General features: G+C 41.8%; 1 protein-coding gene across 2 annotated transcripts in view; it reads left to right on the top strand.

Annotated features, from left to right (window-relative positions):
* MAN1B1 (mannosidase alpha class 1B member 1) overlaps window positions 1–8,741 on the top strand; it is a 46,794-nt gene extending 38,053 nt beyond the window's left edge. For both annotated transcript variants that reach the window (XM_040324457.1, XM_040324456.1), the window contains 3 exons: window positions 1,379–1,576; window positions 4,561–4,692; window positions 6,822–8,741. In XM_040324457.1, coding sequence (XP_040180391.1) covers window positions 1,379–1,576; window positions 4,561–4,692; window positions 6,822–7,022 — 531 coding nt within the window. In that variant the 3' untranslated portion in view covers window positions 7,023–8,741. The remainder of the gene's footprint in view (window positions 1–1,378; window positions 1,577–4,560; window positions 4,693–6,821) is intronic.
* The last annotated feature ends 8,722 nt before the right edge of the window (window positions 8,742–17,463 follow it).

The raw sequence follows: 17,463 nt of genomic DNA, 5'->3' as shown, positions 1-17,463 counted from the left end.
AGTGTTAGAGCCGGTTCACACAGGGGCGACCTTTCAGGCAACTCAGTCGCGGTCCGCTCTATTCAATGGAACGGTTCTAATAGGAGCGACGCAAGTCTCTCCGTTTTAGAAAAAGGTTCCTGTACGACTTTGGGGGCGACTTGCATTGACTTCAATACAGAAGTAATTTTGCAAGTTGCCTCTCAAGTCGTCTTGAGATCGCTTTGCCAAGTCGTGCCGCCCGTGTGTGAACCTACTCTTAATGTGACGTGTGTGACATAGATGTGATATAACCAAAATAAAAACAATAATTATGTCAATTAAAACATTAATAATAAAGTGCTTGTGTGCATCCAAGTGCTTTGTAACGCAGATATAAGTGTCCGGTGGTATATAAGGAACAACACTAGTCACACTTTAAATAGCAAAATGCTATTGTTCAAAAACAAGTCTTTTTTATCAAACAACCCTGTGACAGTCCTGTTGAGATAAAAAGAAAAGTGGCCACATAGCGTAATCTCGTTAAAAGGTTTATTACAGCCATCACACTTACATTTAGCTGAGATAAAATGCTCTTGTATACAAGGTAGGGCGGCAGTGGAGTTCCCCCGACGCGTTTCGTGACACAGCACTTCGTCTGGGGTGGTAGTGATATCCATTAGGTCTCCAATCCTTCTGTAGGTGGAAGCATAACCTCGAAAGTTAAACATTTTCTGTCTCCCCCAATCTATTCCAAAAAAAGGATTTTACTATGAGTATAAACAAAAACATGCTTTACGGGTTATTTAGGTAGATCTAAAAAATGGCATTGCATATGCTGTGCTCTTTTGAAAAATCTAAAATGCATTGGGAATTCTTTGTAACGATTGCACTCTGTTAAAAACGAAAAAAAAAAAAGTTTATAAACAAGTGACCCAAAACTATTCTTGTTTCCCTTTAGAGCAGGGGTCTCCAAACTTTTCAAACAAAGGGCCAGTTTATTGTCCTTCAGACTTTTGGAGGGCCGGATTGTGGCCAGCAGGGGTAGAAAATGTCCCGTGCCCAGCATTGGTGAGAATAAATATGGCCTCAGTTTGCAGTCAGTAGGATAAGGAGTAGTGCCCCTATTAGTAGGAGTAATTGTATCCCATCATTGGTATCGGTGAAATAAATTGTGCTCTCTTGTTGGTATCAGTGGGAATAATGGTGCCTCCTATCAATGGGAGGAATAAAGCCCCAAGGGCTGGATAAAGGCTAGCAAAGGACCACATCTGGCCCTCAGGCCACAGTTTGGAGACCCCTGCTGTAGAGCACACTCTCTCGATTCCCAGTGATTTAATGTATGCTGTGTAATTGTCTTTATAATAATATTTAAACTGTTTGACAACTACTGTGTAATTCCAATGTTCTCTGCTCACAGGATCATCTGGTGTGTTTCCTTCCTGGTACTTTGGCATTAGGTGCCCACAACGGCATCACTAGTGATCACATGGAAACCGCTGTGGCCTTAATGGAGACCTGCTACCAGATGTACAAACAAATGGATACAGGCCTAAGCCCAGAGATCTCTCACTTCTTTCTGCATGGGTCAACAGGGGGAAAAGACATTGATGTCAAGGTGAGAGCTCCTCTGCGATGTTCAGCTTTTGATCTATGGTGCTTCTGATCGTTCTATAGTAAAACCTTGGTTTGAGAGCGTTTTGCAAATGTTTTAATACATTTTTCCTTGATATACAAGCGATGTCTTGATATAAGAGTAGCGTCATGTCACAACTTGGTATAAAAATAAGAGAGGAGCTTCAAAGTGTAGAAATATGGTTACATTTAATGAAGGTGCAATATTTAGAAATGTATTGCTACACTTAAAGGTGCCTCTCTTCTTTTATACCCTGTAAAAAAAAAAAATGCTTTGATATACAAGTGCTTTGGATTACAAGCATGTTTCTGGAACAAATTATGCTCGCAAACCAAGTTTTTACTGTATTTGGCTTTAGTACTTTTTCTAAAAAGCCTGTACAAGAACTGGTATGCAGATCAGGAAGGTCATGATAAAGTTAGATTTTATGTTTATAGAACTTAATGAGACATCATCAGTGGATCTTCTCTTATCGGACTAGTCACAGCCTCATGTAAACTGATGCTTAGCAAGCTTTGTTTACTGTGCTGTCTTTTTACATAATCCATCATGTTTTGCAAATCCTTTATGTATAGTTTTTTCCTTTTTAACACTAAACCACTACTCCTTATTCTTAAAGTAGAACTGTGGCCTCCCATTAGAAAAATGATGTGCTGTGACACTTAAAAGTGTGTCTGCACTTGGTTTCCTCCTAGTCCCCCTGCAAACTCACACAATTACTTTTTCATCCTACCAGTCAAGTCTACCTGATGCAGATTCCTGTGATGGTGTGGTAACAATGCTGCACTGCTCCTAAATTCAGAGCATAGTTGCCAATCGTGTTGGTTGTCCCTGCTTGAATTGCAGTGGGATGAAAGATATATTGCAGGGGTGTGACTGTCGGCATTGTCATTACTGATTTCTAAGCCTGTAGTTTGTCAATCAACACCTGCCCACACCTTTTTTGAATCTGCAAAGCTGCTCTCTGGATTGGAAACCTTCCCACAGTAAGCTGCAGTGTCCTGGGTTGAGGTTTATTTTTTTTTATTTAGGAGGTTGTGCATCATATAGTAACTAGATTTCACACTTTTGTAGACTGTCGTCCTACAAACCTGTGCTTTAATTCTCTCCCCCCCCCCCCCCAATAATTTTGATCATTAACCACTTGCCAACTGCATTACGTAAATATATGTTGCGGCTTTCATGTGGTTTACTGAGGTTATGGCTGAAGCTATCAGCCATAACCTTCCTCCTTTTTTCTTCTTAGTTGGCAATTCTGTTTCTCATAAAATAAATCTGAGTGGCTGATTAGCCTCTGGATTGCTTTCAGAAGCAGTGGGAGGGGCTGTTCCCTCCCGCCGCTCGCTGGTGTTTCTCAGGCTTACAGTTCTTACCAGTGAGCCCGGGAAAGGATCCAATGTTCCACTTTTCTGGCCATAGTAGTGAACAGAGACCAGATCGTCTCTGATCAAATATGTACTAGGAGGACTGGAGCAACATGACCTCACTTCCAGTCTAGAATTTTTTTAAATAAAATACACATAGATTGGTTGTGATTTGCAGTGCAGTGCGAATCGCATCCGATCTCGGACAACGCTGCAGTGTTAACCTGCTGTAAAAGTGAAAAAAATAACGAAAGGAACAGTGTAAAAATAAAATTAAAGAGCCCTATCCTTCCGTGCTAGCACGCAGAAGCGAATGCATACGTAAACTGTGTTTGCACCACACATGAGGTATTGCCGCGAACATCGAAGCGAGAGCAATAATTCCAGCACTAGACCTCCTCTGTAACTCTAAACTGGTAACCTGTAAAAAGGTTTAAAGTGTCGCCTATGGAGATTTTTAAGTATTGTAGTTTGTTGCCATTCCACGAATAAGCGCAATTTCTGCACTTAAAAAAAAGTTGCACAAATACCGTGTGACATCATTGCATTACCAATTTATTCTCTAGGGTCTTTGTTAAAAAATATATATATTTATATATAATGTACAGATTTTTACTTGTAAACAAAAAGTGCCAGAAGAGGCTTTGGTCCGTGTTTAAAGTGGTTGTAAGAGCTCAAGATTTTTAACGTTCGTGCATTCTATGCATGATGGTAAAAAAACCTGTGTGCAGCAGCCCCTCCCACCTAACACTTACCTGAGCCCCATCTCAATCCAGTGATGTGCACAAGAGCAGCGGCTCTCCCAGGTCTCTTCCTCCTCATTGGTCGAGAGAGCCATTGGCTCCTGCTACTGTCAATCACAGTAGGTGAGCCAATGAAGAGAGAACGACAATCCGTGTATGAATGGGCACACAGAGCAGCGGCTCGGGAGTGAGCTTGCTCGGGTTCCCCCATAGCAATAGCTTGCTATGCAGGTGCTCAGTAGGAGGGAGGGGACAGGAGCCCCGACTGGGGGGCCCAAGAAGAGGAATCAAGTTGCTTTGTGCAAAACCACTGCACAGAGCAGGGAAGTATAACATGTTTATTATTTCTTTAAGCCCTAAAGTTACACCCAACACTAACAAGCCCTGTTCTGCATACTTGCTATGCCCTGTGCCAGATGCATCACTATTGGAACCGAACAGTCTGACTGCAGGCTCCAAGGGCAACTGATAAAAATATATTCTGTATACATACTATTGTAATAGTGATCCTAGAGCTAGTCTTATACAGGAAGGTTTGATCTGTTTGTAGCAGCAGCGGTGTAGTCGGGTTCCTATACCAACATGGAGAAGATTTGAATGCAATGTTTAGATTGATTCTGCATCATATGTTGAAGTAAGACGGATCAACAGTGAATTTTACTGATAACTGGTGCAAGATCCCAGCTAAACCAATGTTTCAGTTTATATCTAATCAACAGGGTCTCGTAGTTATTGGTAAATTTGACTGATCGATCAGATCTGCGGAGCATCTAATTGGGGTGTGGCCAGTTAGTTGTTGGTGATTTTGCTTTGAATTTCTATATTGAACAAATATTGTCTTTTTTTTTTTTTTTTGCAGACGGCAGACCGGCACAACCTGCTAAGACCAGAAACGGTGGAAAGTCTCTTCTATCTCTATCGGTTTACTGGTGACACCAAATACCAGGACTGGGGCTGGGAAATTCTCCAGAACTTCAACAAGTTCACACGGGTAAGTAAAGCCACGTGTTCTTTTTTTTTTTTTCTTTTTTCTCCGTTTATACTGTACATAGCATAGAATTTTGCCACGTTTTTATTACTACAAGTATTTTGGAATGTTTTATTCCCTTGCCTGCCTTATCCACAATCCTAGAACTGATAATTGGGGGCGGGGTGGATGGGTGAGCCATTTAAGGTTCTGTTGCTTTGCATATAGTGCTGTCAGCATGGAATTGGGAAGCAGGCAAGCACAGGATTCAATACTTATTTGCTATAGGGCTGTACCCTCATTATCCAAGCAGTTCACTTCTGTGACAGTAAATTGTGTGGTCACCAACCTGGTTAAACTGTGTAACAGGGGTGTGTTAATCATAAGACTGACCAACCAGAATTGCAGTTCACCTATGACCAGTAAATTGTCAGCAAATACTCAAGCTTAAAGCGGATGTTCCGCCAAAAAATATTAAAATCCAGCAGCTACAAATACTGCAGCTGCTGACTTTCAATTAGGGTTGTCCCGATACCACTTTTTTAGGACCGAGTACAAGTACCGATACTTTTTTTCAAGTAGTCGCCGATACCGAATACCGATACTTTTTTTAAATATGTCCCCAAATGCAGCCATGTCCCCCCCATATGCAACCATGTCCCCCACATATGCAGCCATGTCCCTCTAGCCATGTCCCTCACATATGCAGCCATGTCCCTCTAGCCATGTCCCTCACATATGCAGCCATGTCCCTCTAGCCATGTCCCTCACATATGCAGCCATGTCCCTCTAGCCATGTCCCTCACATATGCAGCCATGTCCCTCTAGCCATGTCCCTCACATATGCAGCCATGTCCCTCTAGCCATGTCCCTCACATATGCAGCCATGTCCCTCACATATGCAGCCATGTCCCTCTAGCCATGTCCCTCACATATGCAGCCATGTCCCTCTAGCCATGTCCCTCACATATGCAGGCATGTCCCTCACATATGCAGCAATGTCCCTCTAGCCATGTCCCTTGATGCGGCGGCGCGATGCAGCGGCGGGGGGGGGGGGAAGGGGGGGGAAGTATTCTATTTAGGTATCGGGGGTATTTGCGCGAGTACGAGTACTCCCGCAAATACTCGGTATCGGTCCCGATACCGATACTGGTATCGGTATCTGGACAACCCTACTTTCAATATTAGGACACTTACCTGTCCTGGAGTCCAGCGGCGTCCGCAGCAGAGGACGAGCGATCGCTCGTCACCCTGCTGCTCCCCCCTCCATCCACGCTGAGAGAACCAGGAAGTGAAGCGCTCCGGCTTGACTGCCCGGTTCCCTACGGCGCATGCGTGAGTCGCGCTGCGCCCGCCGATTGGCTCCCGCTGTGTCCTGGGAGCCGAGTGTTCCCAGCACACAACGGGGGGGCGACGGGATGTGACGCAATGCCCGTCTTTTGCCCGTGAATGCCGGGCCGGAAGTGGGTGCAAATACCTGTCTTTAGACAGGTATCTGCACCCCCCTCCCCCCTGAAAGGTGTCAAATGTGACACCGGAGGGGGGAGGGTGCCGATCAGCGCGACTTCACTTTAGGGTGGAGAACCGCTTTAGCTGCAGATTTAGCTTCTAGTAGCTGAGGACCAGTGCCCCGGCTGTAGTGCTCCCGCACGTCGGCGATCAGATCCAAAGTAACCTCAAGCTGGCCACTTGGTGTAGTCTATAAAATCCAATTCTTTATCGGCGACTTGCTAAAACACACTAGTAGCAAGCTAACGCTTTTCGGCTGTGTGCTGTGAGGAAGACTGTTGCAACCAAAAAGCGTTACGAGCGTGTTTTTAGTAGGTAGCTAGTAAAGATCTTGGTTTTATGACTGTCTGCAACAATAAAAAGGGTTGAGCTTTAACAACTTGCCCAGAGTGCCCCCAAGGTTCTGTACTATCAGCAGGTGGTTTGGGGACAGTAAAAGGAGGATCAGAAAAGACAGGCTCAAACAGCCATTTTACACAACGCAGAGAATTAAACCCTTGGGTTCCACAGTGAGTATAACCGGCATGCTTTACTGGTGTATACACAATGATTTTGTTGTGGTTTTAGTAACAGAACAGTGTTTTTTTTTTTTTTTTTCTGAAGACTTGTTACTTGTACTAAAATATGATCTTATTCTTTACCAGGTTCCATCTGGTGGCTACACCTCCATCAACAATGTGCAAAATCCCATCAACCCTGAGCCCCGGGACAAGATGGAGAGTTTTTTCCTTGGGGAGACCCTCAAGTATTTGTTCCTTCTTTTCTCCGACGATGTGGATCTCTTGAACTTGGACAAGTTTGTCTTCAATACAGAAGCTCATCCCCTTCCAATCTGGACTTCCTAGCACAAGATCCGTGTTTAGGTCTCTGACTGAGCAAGTGCTCTCCCTGGTGGTCCAAGTGAGATGTTTTCATCCGCTAAAGCTGCTGTAGATAAAAGGCCGTTTGTCTTGAAGCTGTGCAATGAGCCGATAATTGTATCTGGAATATGAATAGGTGTAGTCGACAAGAGGCAGATTTTTCCAGTCTGTCTCATCCAGCACTTTGGTTCTTGACAGTTCTAATGAATCTTCCAGTGTCTGGATTCATGAAGCGACCATTGGGGAGGGCTCTGTGAAAGTCGTATAAGTTTACTTTTTTAATGTGATTGATATCTCAGGAAGGGGAAGCACATGTCTCCAATTATCACCATGAACCAATTAGAAGAAAATGACCTGCTACCCCAAACTGGACATATATGGTCCCACAAGCCGTCCCTTTGTTTTTATATGGGAACACTGTGAGCAAACCCTTACAAAGCTGTCAATATATCTTGCTTGCTTAAAGGGTTAGCCTGCTTCTAACTGATGTTTAAGTTGTAGTTGGAGGTTGCTTGGATGACCCGTCCTCGGAATTTTTAGATTTTAAGTTGTAAGATGTTGCCACCTTTTCTCGCTGTACCATTGAGTCTTACTCCAGGAGGTAGAAGACGACGACTCCTCTGAAATGGCTGTGGCCTCAGGGAAAGCTGGCAACTCTGAAGTATGATCTCCCTGTTGGAATCGCTGAGACACAAAGTTCTGGATGGTGATTGAACCCATTGGCACCCTCCAAAGCTGGGAACATCAGGTTTCGATGGATCGAGCCATTAAATTGTAACAAGCAATTTTACTTTTTTGCTCTCACTTTTTCCCTGTGTGCTTCACAGAAAGCTCCAGCTCATCTATTGACCACTGACAAGGCGGTGCTTTTTATTTTACTTTTTAATTAATGGTTGTTTAATGTGATTTCCAGACATTCATGGGATGCTGCTGCCCAGTCATTATTATTTTTTTATTTTTTAATCACATTTTGTTTGGTGCAGATTAAATCCGATTTCCATGTTTCCTGTTACTTTAAATAGTTTGTTTGGGCCAAGCCGGTCCAAACAAACCAAGTGCTGCGCTGACATTTTCCATATGTCTAATAGTAAAAAGCTCCATTCAAACAGTGCTCTGCCTTGTCAAGCAGCAACAGTGACCTAATTTAAAACCTTTTACTAACGTGTTGCTAATAAAAGGTATTCAGGCTCTGCCAGATCTCCTCTCACACGGTACCAGTACCACTATGCGTAGTAATTCAGACCAAACCATTTGTGATAATGTGATGCCAATCTTGGCTGCCATATTGAGTGATGGCATGCCCTAATAACTTGTTTCTTGGGAGGAAACCGTTCAGGGAACTGGTAAAGATTGCAATTGTTTTATGTTATGTATTACAGAAAGCTGATAAAATATAATATATATATACAATTTTATTATATATTTTTAAGTTTTATTTGCAGTTGGAGGAGGGTTGTATATTTTGGTGTGTTAAATGTATATATGTGTGTGTAAATATTTTGGGTATTGCCCATGTTCTTGGGCCAGTAATGGGAAGCCTTTGTGGTACTTGGGACACTTTTTTTATGTACTCTTGTTGAGTATACTTAAGAAAAAAAAAAATACTTTCCACTCCAGGTCAAATATATACATTTCAGGGATTTTCATAAATGTCATTACAGATTTTTGCCTGCTTCTGTTGTGTAGATTCGGAGATAGGCCATGCCTGTACACCTGCTGAAACTAGGTGGGGGATGTTCTGTCTTGTGTAATTACGTTCATCTCGGTTTTGTAATAGAAAAAAAAAATTGTCCTCCCCATGTGCCTGTAGAATTGCAGCCAGCTCCCTGTATCTCACCAAAGATTAAATCTGTAATTTAGTGCACACCTGGGGATGCCTTTTCATTTGTCTAGTGAAAGCAGTGAGCCAGTTACAATAAGGCTGCATTCACACCTGAACGCGGCATATTGTAGTGCGATTTGCCACGACAAAACGCATCGTTTTTTAGCCTACAATACGCCAGAGGGGTAATTTTACATTGTCGGCTATGCCGAACGCCGCTTGAAAAAAGGGTCCGGGACTTGTTTTGAGCTTCAGGCGTTTCGGCGTTCGGCATGGAGATGTGAACCATCTCCATAGCCGACAATGTTGATCACCCCTCCAGCGTATTTCAGCGTCGGGCGTAAAAACGCCTAGGTGTGAATGCAGCCTAACAGTGGTGAAGAAATAAATAATAATAAATAAAAAAATGATCGAGATATAATATATCACACATACAGTTAGGTCCAATATACATGGACACGGGCACAATTTTCAGAATAAAATGAAAACGTAACAATCCAAATTAATTTGAAGTGCAAATTTTAGGAACTGCAACCACTTTTATACACGGTTCTACCCCCCCCCCCCTATTTTCAGGGGCTCAAATGTAATTGGACAAATGAATATAATCATAAATAAATAAAATGTTTATTTTTTAATATTTCGTTGTTGTCTGGAGCCCATGAACATTACCTAAGGCTGGGTTTCGTCCTTTCTGATGCTTTGCCAGGCTCTAACAGCAGCTGTCTTCAGTTGTTTTTTGTTTGTGGGGCTTTCTGCCTTTAGTTTTGCCTTCAGCAAGTGAAATGCATGCTCAATTGGGTTGAGATCAGGTGATTGACTCGACCATTGCAGAATATTCTACTAATTTTCCTTCAAAGGCTACTGGGATGCTTTTGCAGTGTTTTGGCTCATTGTCCATCTGGGCTGACGGTATCTGCAGAATTCATCCGGCTGCTTCTGTCACATCATCACTAAACGCCAATGACCCAGTGCCACTGGAAGCCATGCATGCCCATGCCACCACACTGCCTCCCCCATGTTTTACAGATGATGTGTGCTTTGGATCATGAGCTGTTCCAAGCCTTGTCCACGCTTTTTTTTTTTTCTTCTTCCGGTCATTCTGGTTCAGATTAATCTTGGTTTCATTCGTCCAAAGAATGCTTTTCCATAACTGGTCTGACTTTTTTAGGCGTTTTTTTTTTTTTTGGCAAAGTCTAATCTGGCTTTTCTATTCTTCAGGTTTTTGAATGATTTGAACCTTGTGGTGAACCCTCTGTATTTGCTCTTGTGAAGCCTTCTCTTGATTTGTAGACTCTAACAATGATAAGCCCACCTCCTGGAGAGTGTTTTTCACTTATTTGGATGTTGTAAATGGGTTTTTCTTTACCATAGAGGGGATCCTGCGATCATCCACCACTGTTGTCTTCTGTGGACATCCAGGCCTTTAAGTTGCTGAGCTCACCAGTGCGTTATTATTTCCTCAGAATGTACCAAACTGTTGATTTGACCACTCCTGATGTTGCCGCCATCTCTCTGATGGGTTTGTTTTGTGTTTTTGAAGCCTTGTAGAATTGCCTGTTTCACTTGCATGGACAGCTCTTTTGAACGCATGATGTAGGTTCACAGCAATATATTCCAAATACCACACTTGGAATTAACTCCAGAACTTTTACCTGCTTAATTGATGTCGAAATAACGACGGAGTAGCCCACACCTGGCCATGACGCAGCTTTTGATTCAATTGTCCAATTACTTCTGGTCCCTTGAAAAAGGGGATGGCTATTCTTAAGAGCTGCAATTCCTAAACCTTTCATCCGATTTGGATGATCATACCCTCAAATTAAACCTGAGAGTGTGCACTATATAAATATAGCTTAAATATGTTTTGGTAAATACCTGAAAAAAACTAAAAATTGCACTTGTGTCCAATTTATATATATATTTATATATTTATATATATATATATATATATATATATATATATATATATATATATATATACCTACCTAACTGTGTATTGATGTGTTATGAGAAGACGGCAGACATATTAACGTCTAATTCCCCCCCCCCCCCCCCCCCCCGGGGTGACACTACGTCTCCTAGTTGTGAAATCCTAATCCGCAACATCCCTCCAGTGTTTTGCTTGTGGTCTGAACAACCTCACCAGAGTCCTATGGAAAGCCCATGCTTCAACCTTTCAGAAATGTTAATTTGCACATGACTTTGGGGTGTCGTTTCTTAGTCACACAGAGCTTTGCTTTATGGGATGCCTGTGATCTCTCAGCTAGAAAAATCGCTGGTACTACAAGGGGGGAGGAGGTTGTGGCCTAGTGACGCTTTGGGGTGGGCAGCCCCAAAATGAAATGTAAGGTACAGTCTGGCACCTCGTGTCTGCTTCACTTTTTTTTTTTTTTTCTTTTTGTACAGGAATACTGTGTTACAAAAATATGTATTTGACAAAACTGGAGTTTTAGGGACATGTTAATTTTCTAAGCTGTGGTGGGAAGTATACCGGTGCCCTTTGGGAACCGTCGCATTTTTAAAGCCCTTTTGGTTTGTAGTGATATTTGCATTCCGCTTCTGTATACGCCATATTTACTGAACAGTTCATTCCCTCATACTAATCTATAATAACTGGAGCAAAGACAATGAAGCCTCATAAAGATTGTGTTTGTTTGTTTTTTGAGCTTTTAAATTGCGCATCATTGTTTTCAATGCTGTGCACAACACCATTGATGGTTGTCAGTCTGTCTTCTTCACATCATGGTTATTGAGTGTACAGGTACCACAGAGCAAACCATTAAATACTTGCATTGGCCCATAGGGGCTGAAAAATATGCATCTTGAGACTCACGGGGTCACCCAAAAAAATGTATTGTGAGATTCTGTTATATCGTTTTTGTGCCTAATTTGGGGGGTTACAAACGTTTTTAGAGCTCTGAAGCCAGGGGACTTATATTCCTATATAGTAGAAAGGGGTTAGAAAGAAAATGTTTTTTTAGGCCTCGGGGTAACTGTACCTTTATGACATGGCCACAATAACACCTTCCATTAAAGGACTGTAAAGCTGCTCTTTGATCTTGAGCATTCAGCTGTGCAACCTTCTAACAGGTCCTGCAGCTTGCGCTCCATTTTTATGGGAGCTCTACATCATGCACGGGACAAAGCTAGGATCTGTGATGGAGTACAGAGCTAATGCCCAGTGTCCTTCTTTTTTTTTTTTTTTTACAGCTTTTCTCCAGGTAGGAAAAAAGCAGCTTAAAAAAGGTGTCTAAATCTGCGCTTTGCACACATGTTCAGTTGCATCAAGCATTTGGGTGTTCATGGATTCCATTGGCCATTATTAATTTGTTCTGGCCATTGATATGAATGTAATGCTCACATGCTAAACTCCTTTAGCGTTTAGATTTGGCTGAGAGCTAGTAAGATGGGCTTTAAAGGCACAAAATACAAATAATATAGAAAACTAGAAAATGTATTCGTGTAGAAATATCATAAAAGCAGTTATAAACATAAAATCACAAAATAAATTAAATTAATAGCTGGTTCCACACAGGTTATCAAATTGGTTATATGATTCTAACATAAACAACTTAAATCTAAAGCATAATCATAAGGGCTCTTTCACACGGAGCGGATCCGTATTGATCCGCTCCGTTAGCCCATTTGGCTTAGCGGGGATTCCTCCGTTAATCCCCGCTGAGCTGTCGGCGGACAGGGCGGACCCCGCACACAGTGCAGAGACCGCCCTGTCTCTCCACCGCTCTCCCCTATGGGGAATCGGATGAATACGTACCACGTGTCCGTATTCATCCGTTCCGCCAGACGGAAGAAAAATAGGGTTTTCTTCCGTCTGAAAAAGCGGAACTTTGCGGACGCGGATCGTTGCGGACGTTAGCGGATTTGTAATAAATGGTCCGTTCTTCCGCCCGTGTGAAAGGGCCCTAAGATTGGCTGTATCATGTGTGACCGGGTGGTGATCCAAAGGAACAGGAGGGCTTGCTCAACATGTTTGCGCGCTTATGAATAGCGCTTCCTCAGGAGCATAGATCTTTCAATCTAGTAGGACATATACAAGAAACAGAGTGAGTTTACAAGTATAGGTACATCAGAAATGCATAAAAAAAAATCAATAAAAATTACAATTTACATAGAAAATACATATAGAAATATGCAAGAAAGTTGCATAATACACAGGAAGTTGGAAAATGTGTATATCATGCACGGTAATCTAGGCCCCCTTTTTCCCTCACGTTTAGCATTTAGTCTCATTGGCTGCGCCAAGCCTTTTTTTCTGCCCCAAAGCTCCTCCCCCTTAATGCGCTGGTAATGTGTTTTTTTCTTTTTAGGACTCTCTTCTAATATGCCTGTAAACGCCTATGCGTTCATGGCCGCTTAGGCCATAGAGGTATGTTTACAGGTTGAAAAAAAGTCAATGCCTGCACACGAGGGTCAAACACAGCCGTTGCATGAGGCCTTATGCAGAATGGAGTGACGGCTGTGGGTAAGTTGTGCACCTGACCACTGAATGTTTGAATAAGCTAAAGCATTTTTTAGGCCTTTTATTAAGTCGGGGGGGGCTTTTGTGGACATCCATATAAAGGAACAGCTAGCTACTTTTTAAAGGTTTACATTCAAACACACCTTGGCACCTTTTATAATCTATTCAGATCAGGCATGTTTGCAAATACACGGTTATTTCTTTTTTTCCTTCTGCTGTCCATAGAGAGCTGTCTGGTTTCCTAAAGGGCGCTTGCGCTTCAGATGTCCTGCTCTGTCTTCATAAAGTTGTTTGCAGACACATTGCTCTCTGCACTGGAGTTTATTAAAGAAAGAAAGTATGGAATCTCTGTTCATATGCATGCTCCTTGAGCTATAATCCTTGACCTCCAGAGATGAGCAAGCAGCATCATAAAGATGCCAGGGATGCATCCTTTCATAGGAGACTGGAAACGTCTACAACTAGCAGTATAATCCTAGTAACTGTTGGCACTGAATCGGCTAGTGAGGAGAACTGGACTTTGTTCAGTTATGTTGCCTATGGCAACCAATCAAGTGAGAGCTGATATTTAATTGGTTTGTCTGAGAAAGGCTTTCACGTTTCTTTGCTCCAGTTTTTGTTTTTTGAAAATGCATAACCTATTCCATTACTCTAACCTTATTCAAGCTCAAAACTGTGAAACATTTTTCTTTCTATTGTATTTTTCTTATATGCAGCCTATAATAATGTATTCTGTATAATACTGGAATAGCCTTGATGATGAAATCATGTAAAATATAAATTGCTGATCTTAATAAAAAAATATTTAAAGCATCTCCTGTGTGGGGTTTTTTTTTCTTTTTGTTATTGGTTCTTTGCCGGCCCACCTTCTTGCAACCATCCCAACCTATTTGTAAATCAAGATCGTACAATCAAATTTTAAAGTGCAGTTTAAAGCTTGGCAAACCCAAGGAGGAATTTTTATCTATCTATCTATGTGTGTATGTATGTATGTATGTATGTATGTATGTATGTATGTATGTATGTATGTATGTATGTATGTATGTATGTATGTGTGTGTGTGTGTGTGTGTGTGTATATATATATATATATATATATATATATATATATATATATATATATATATATATATATATATATATATATATAATTAGGGCTGTTACTGATCAAAATGTTTCTGTTCGATTAATCGTTTGTTTGTTTTTTAATCGATGTATCGACTAATTTCGATTAATTATAACGCACATACAGATCCAACTACTTTTAGCTGATCTCCTCCTTGCAGGCCGATTCCCAGTGCAGCTACCAACCACTAGAAAAATGGATAGCAGGATACAAAAAACACACAAAGGCAGCGCTCAATGGGAATAGCATTAAAACTTTTATAGTCTTCAAGTAGGTAACAAAATAAATATTGCACTGGAGATAAAATCGATGTAGCTACATAAACTGTAAAAATGGTGCGAGTAATACCAAAGAGTACCAAAAGCAGTCATAAAAACGTGTAGCTAAGTATGATACTGGTATAAAAATGTGTACAACGATACCACTGCTGAATCCAGATGATGAGAGGTTAACATCAGTCCATCGGCATGTAGATGTCCCATGAAGGGAACTATCACAACTCCCAGTGGATGGTTGTAGAATCCCAGGTTGATAGAGGGAAGTGATAGAGGGAAGTGTAACAGCCCTTGCGTGTGGCAGATAGGAAGGTCCTGCCGGCATGCAGATATGAAGGCACAGCAAAGGAGCCCTTCAGATGGACACGGCGAGCCCCGCAGGTGTCCGTGAAGTTACTGGATCTCCGACGGAACTCCCAGAAGCCGGCGGAGAGGCGAGTACAAATCAAAAGAATTTTAATCGATCAAAAGAATTAAAGATTAATCGATTAATTAAAAGTTAATTTGCTGTGTCTTTGCATGCCGGCGGGACCTTATTATCTGCCACACGCAAGGGCTCTTATACTTCCCTCTATCAACCTGGGATTCTACAGCCATCCACTGGGACTTCTGATAGTTCCCTTCACGGGACATCTCCATGCCGACAGACTGATGTTAACCCCTCCTCATCTGGATTCAGCAGTGTACACATTTTTATACCAGTATCATACTTGGCTACATGTTTTTATGACTGCTTTTGGTACCGTGTGGTATTACTCGCACCATTTTTACAGTTTATGTAGCTACATCGATTTTATCTCCAGTGCAATATTTATTTTGTTACCTACTTGAAGACTATAAAAGTTTTAATGCTATTCCCATCGAGCGCTGCCTGTGTGTGTTATTTGTATTCTGCTATCCATTTTTCTAGTGGTTGGTAGCTGCACTGGGAATCAGCCTGCAAGGAGATAAGCTAAAAGTAGTTGGATCTGTATGTGCGTTATAATCTAAATTAGTCGGTCAATTGATTTAAAAAAAACGATTAATCGAACATGAAAATTTTAATCAGTAACAGCCCTAAAATATATATATAATTTACACACACTTACCAGTTCGATCTGGTAGCATTCAATTTTGGACAGTGATCTTGATAGTAACATCCATCTATCCGTGGAGTGACATTTTACTTGGTGGACTATATATAGGAGCAATATTGTCACCCTAGGCTCTTCTGATTTGAACTAAAAATGCCTTTCCTTAAGCCTAGTACAAACAGGCCGAATGTCAAGTGGCATCGGCTGATTCAATGAAAGCTGGCTAAAATTCGGCCCATGTGTATGGCAGACGTTTGACAAGCTTCTGTCGAAGGCCCATCACCCAAAAAGGTCTGCCAATGGCTGAGAGTGCTAATTGGAGCATTCTGGCATGAGGCAGTCCCCCTGTCAGAACACAATAGCACAGATACTAATTTCAGATCATTAGTACAGCGGCTCTGACCTGTGTGGTGTTTAATATTTTTGAAAAAAAAAAAAAATATATACATAATAGTGGATGTATGTTCTGTAATTTGCAGCACAGAAGAAAATGACAAAGGCTGATGAAATTGTTTGAGATTTCAGTTTTAGTACACAGGAGGTTCCAAGCGACTGGATTTCTGACAGGATCGGCCGATATGTTTCTGTATTTAACCTCTTGACCACCGCCCCATGTCTAAAAGACGTCCTGTTTTTAAAGATGAATATCTCGGCAACGGCAGCAGCTGCTGCCACAACCGAGGTATTCATCTTTTCAGTGGGCGGTGGTGTACACGATAATGGCAGTCTCCGCGGCGGATTCGCCGCAAGATCGCCGTTATAGGTGGCGGGAGAGGGCCCCCCCCTCCCGCCGCCCTCTGCCGCTTACCGGAGCCGTCGGTAGCGGCGGAGGAGATCGGGACCGTTCGGCAGCTGACTGGGGTTGCGAGTGAAGGAAAAATCTCCTTCACCCGTCCCCATAGCTCTGCTGGGCGGAAGTGACGTCAAAACGTCAGTCCCGCCCAGCGTCTTAAAGAAACTTTTTTTTTTTTTTTTTTTTTTGTCATTTGAAAAAATGACAGTTTCACATTTTTTATTTTTATTTTTGCATTTAAGTCTAAATATAAGATCTGAGGTCTTTTTGACCCCAGATCTTATATTTAAGAGGACCTGTCATGCTTTTTTCTATTACAAGGGATGTTTACATTCCTTGTAATAGGAATAAAAGTGATCAATTATTTATTTATTTATTTCAGTGTAAAAAATTATAAAACTAAATAAATAAGAAAACAAAAATTATTTTTTTTAAAGCGCCCCATCCCGGCGAGCTCGCGCACAGAAGCGAACGCATACGCGAGTAGCGCCCGCATATGAAAACGGTGTTCAAACAACACAAGTGAGGTACCGCCGCGATCGTTAGAGCGAGAGCAATAATTCTAGCCCTAGACCTCCTCTGCAACTCAAAAAATGCAACCTGTAGAATTTTTTAAACGTCGCCTATCGAGATTTTTAAGGGTAAAAGTTTGACGCCATGCCACGAGCGGGCACAATTTTTAAGCGTGACATGTTGGGTATCATTTTACTCGGCGTAACATTATCTTTCACAATATATAAAAAAATTGGGCAAAATTTTTTGTTGTCTTATTTTTTTAATTCAAAAAAGTGATTTTTTTCCAAAAAAAAGTGCGCTTGTAAGACCGCTGCGCAAATACGGTGTGACAAAGTATTG

The sequence above is a fragment of the Rana temporaria genome, chromosome 9 (assembly GCF_905171775.1).
Source record: "Rana temporaria chromosome 9, aRanTem1.1, whole genome shotgun sequence".
Lineage (NCBI taxonomy): Eukaryota > Metazoa > Chordata > Amphibia > Anura > Ranidae > Rana > Rana temporaria.
The sequence above is the reverse complement of the archived record's forward strand: the minus strand, read 5'-3'. Positions and strand labels throughout refer to the sequence as shown.